Genomic DNA, 3,125 nt, shown 5'->3' on the forward strand with positions numbered 1-3,125 from the left:
GGATGGTTGAAGTTTGGTGGTGACTTGGAATTTTAAGCGAGACAGTATCTGCTTCCGGTTGGAGAATTCAAGTACCGTGGACCCCCGATAATTTGAACGGTACCTCATTCAAATTAACGGGGTTCATTTTTTATTTGAACTTCTGGTTACTCTATTTGCATCAGAAAAACTGGTTTCTGGCTGCTCTCTTGGCTGGTTTGTTTTGATTCTGCATTCCGTTTCACGATGTTCTATTTTTCTTTTCTCGATTCCACGTGTTAAATGACGTTTGAACCATTTTTAATTTGAACGATGTTCAAACGAACGGGGTTCAAATTAAAAAGTGTTCAGATTAAAAGCGGTCATATTACCGGGGGTCCACGGTACTGACCTGTGGGGTGCCAGTGCCCCACAGTGCCAGCCGTTGTCGAAACTACTACACGATTCTTTCCAGATACACCGACAACAGCCGGCACTGGGGAAAGGCTTTGTGTAGTGTCGATGTCTTCGTTGCTTTCTCTTTACAGTTGCCTGAACAGCCCAGTTTGGTGCAGGAATGCCAGCAGCTTCGTCGAACTTTCTTCATCGTTTCCCAGGGCATCGGTCAGGCTGGTAGTGCTGATATTGTTTCTTTGTCGCTCTTGCTCGTATTTCCATCAATGCAGGATGATGTGTCGTACGTTCACTTCAGAACCGCAGCATTCGCAAGTGGGCGGCGGGTCTTTTTTTAGTAAAAATGTGTGGGTAAGCCGAGTGTGGCCGATCCTAAGTCGCGTAAGCGCACGTTGGTCAGCTACACTACCTCGGTCTTTTTGTGTCGTACTTCACTTCCCTCAGTTTCGAGTCCCTTGTTTCGTGCCACTGGTGATCCCATCGGAGTCGAATTGCCTGCTTTACCGCTCTTAACGCGTCTTCACCCGGAATGGGCATATCTATGGCCGGTTGTCTCCTCGCCTCGTTCGCTAATCGATCAGCCTCGGTATTTCCATTCACGCCGGCATGTCCAGGGATCCAACAGAATCGAACACGTTTGTTGCGGACCTTCTCTTCGACTTCCTGGATCCATGGGTGTTTTGATTTCCCGGACTCTAGTGCCAACAGGCAACTGGCCGAGTCCGTGAGAACCACGATCTCACTACCGACGTTGGGGATTGATACCGCTTTCTTCAAGGCATACGCCTCCGCAGAGAAAATGCTGCATGCCTCTGGAAGGCTGAATATTCCTGCGAGGCCGGTCGAGTAAAATGCGGCTCCAATAGTATCTTCACATTTCGAGCCGTCGGTGTAGACTACTGACGACCTATGGAACCGGGTCGAAAGCAGCTGTTGAACAACTGGTCGGACTCTATCCAGCGGATCGCCAGCTCTCACACTTCTCTTCACATCCCACACAATCGACGGTTTTCGTGCGTGCCACACACGGTCGCTCTGCCTCACTAGTTGGCCGATAGCGGGAAACGCTGTTCTCGTAAGATCGTGTACCCGGTCCGACGCTCGTCGGATTAACGGTAGAGTGCTGTTGTTACTGTTTTTAGATAAAATCCGGATGGCCATCCTAGCGATGATTTGAACTGCCAGTAGTTCGAATGGAAGCGTTCCAGCTTCGGCCATGACCGAGATGATCGGGCTGGTCACGAACGCTCCGGAAGCGTAACGAACCATTTTATTGTATACAGGAGCGAGTGTCTGCAGTGTGTCTGGCCCTCCTCTTCTCACTAGTCCTACTCCGTACGTCAGCTTCGAAGTGACTAGCGCCGAGCCGACCTGCAGTAACTTTGAACGATTGCCGCGCGGCAGTTTTGTTCCGATCATCTGGAGAATCCGTAACCGGGAGTCGCATGCTTTCTTCACCGCTGTACAGTGCGGCTTGAAGGTTAATGTTCGGTCAAGGGTGACGCCCAGGATTCGCAGACGGTTGGTTTTCGGAATGGCAGTTCGATCAATGGTGATCTGCTTCTCTGGTTCTCGACGCGCGTTGGGGCTACAGTAAAACGTCTGCGATTTCGTCGCCGATATGGAGAAACCAACGCTCTTCGCCCACTTATCCACAGCTTTAACCGCAGTTTGCAGTTTTCGGTATAAGCCTTGTCCTTTTGGCCCTGTACCACGAGGAGGATGTCGGCTGCGTACACAAGGATTTCGACGCCCACCGGAAGAACTCGAAAAATAGGCTGCATCGCAACGAGGAACAGCCTCATGGAAAGAACCGTACCCTGTTGTACTCCGTTCTCCAGCGGATATTCTCCGGACATGTGTCCTCCTATAGACACCTGGAAGGTGCGCTCCGAGAGGAAGCTCTGCAGTAGGTTAAGCATCCGACCACGTATCCGCCAAGACTTTAAGGTTCGCAGGATGCCGTGTCGCCAGGTGGTGTCGTAGGCCTTAGATAGGTCCAGGGACGCTATCAGACAGTGCTCGTCGGTGGTAGGCAGCGACCTTTCAAGGTCGGCGAAATATGTGTTGGTGCCGTGTCCTGCCCGGAAAGCGTGCTGGCGCTTGTCGAGTCGTCCACTCGACTCGAGTTCGGTGATCAGTCGCCGGTTAATGATTCGCTCAAGAAGTTTCGCCATGCAGCTGGTGAGCGAGATAGGCCGAAAAGCATTCGGACCGGTATCGTGGCAGTTCGGCTTCCGGATGGGAACGACGATGGCATTCCGCCAGCTGGCGGGAAACTCGCCACTGCGCCAGATGTCATTCAGCAGATCGAGGAGTGTCGTTTTCACGGAAATAGGAAGTCGTTGCAGCAGAGGGTACCCAATCGAATCTGGGCCTGTTGAGGTACCTCGCCCTTTGTCGAGGGCCCACAGAAGTTCGCTCAGGGTGATATCTATGTTATACACTTCATCGTTGTTGTGCGAAACGTCTATGGACCTTCGTTCAGCTGCCGCTTTCGCCATCTGGAACGATGGAGGGTAGCTGGAAGTCGCCGATCTTTCGCAATAGACTTTTGCCAGTTCTCCTCCCACTTCTTCGGGGTCGTCCGTAAACCCGTCCTCTCGCTTGAGCACTACCGGACGCTGTTGTCGGTTGCCACGCAGGGTATTCACCGTCCGCCATAGTTCGGTCGCCGTGCTGCTTGGTGATATTTTCGCCACAAAATTTTCCCACGACTGCTCCTTCGCCTCACTAATCGCTTTTCGTGCCGC

At 52.1% G+C, this 3,125-nt stretch overlaps 1 protein-coding gene across 1 annotated transcript; it reads right to left on the reverse strand.

The window, feature by feature from the left end:
- Window positions 1-777: 777 nt before the first annotated feature.
- LOC134206501 (uncharacterized) lies at window positions 778-2,294 on the reverse strand. The gene is made up of 2 exons (XM_062682231.1): window positions 2,008-2,294; window positions 778-1,960 (listed from the first exon to the last, which is right to left on the reverse strand). The coding sequence occupies exons 1-2, from the start codon at window positions 2,292-2,294 to the stop codon at window positions 778-780; spliced, it is 1,470 nt and encodes a 489-aa protein (XP_062538215.1).
- Between the last annotated feature and the right edge of the window lie 831 nt (window positions 2,295-3,125).

Source organism: Armigeres subalbatus, chromosome 1 (assembly GCF_024139115.2).
Source record: "Armigeres subalbatus isolate Guangzhou_Male chromosome 1, GZ_Asu_2, whole genome shotgun sequence".
Classification (NCBI taxonomy): Eukaryota; Metazoa; Arthropoda; class Insecta; order Diptera; family Culicidae; genus Armigeres; species Armigeres subalbatus.

What these genes read in the sequence shown, in the direction of transcription:
- LOC134206501 (XM_062682231.1), bottom strand. Translation starts at nt 2,294, where the DNA reads ATGCTTAACCTACTGCAGAGCTTCCTCTCGGAGCGCACCTTCCAGGTG. An exon ending in TGGATAAGTGGGCGAAGAGC is followed by an intron (nt 1,961 to 2,007) that starts GTTGGTTTCTCC and finishes GTTTTACTGTAG; the next exon opens with CCCCAACGCGCGTCGAGAAC.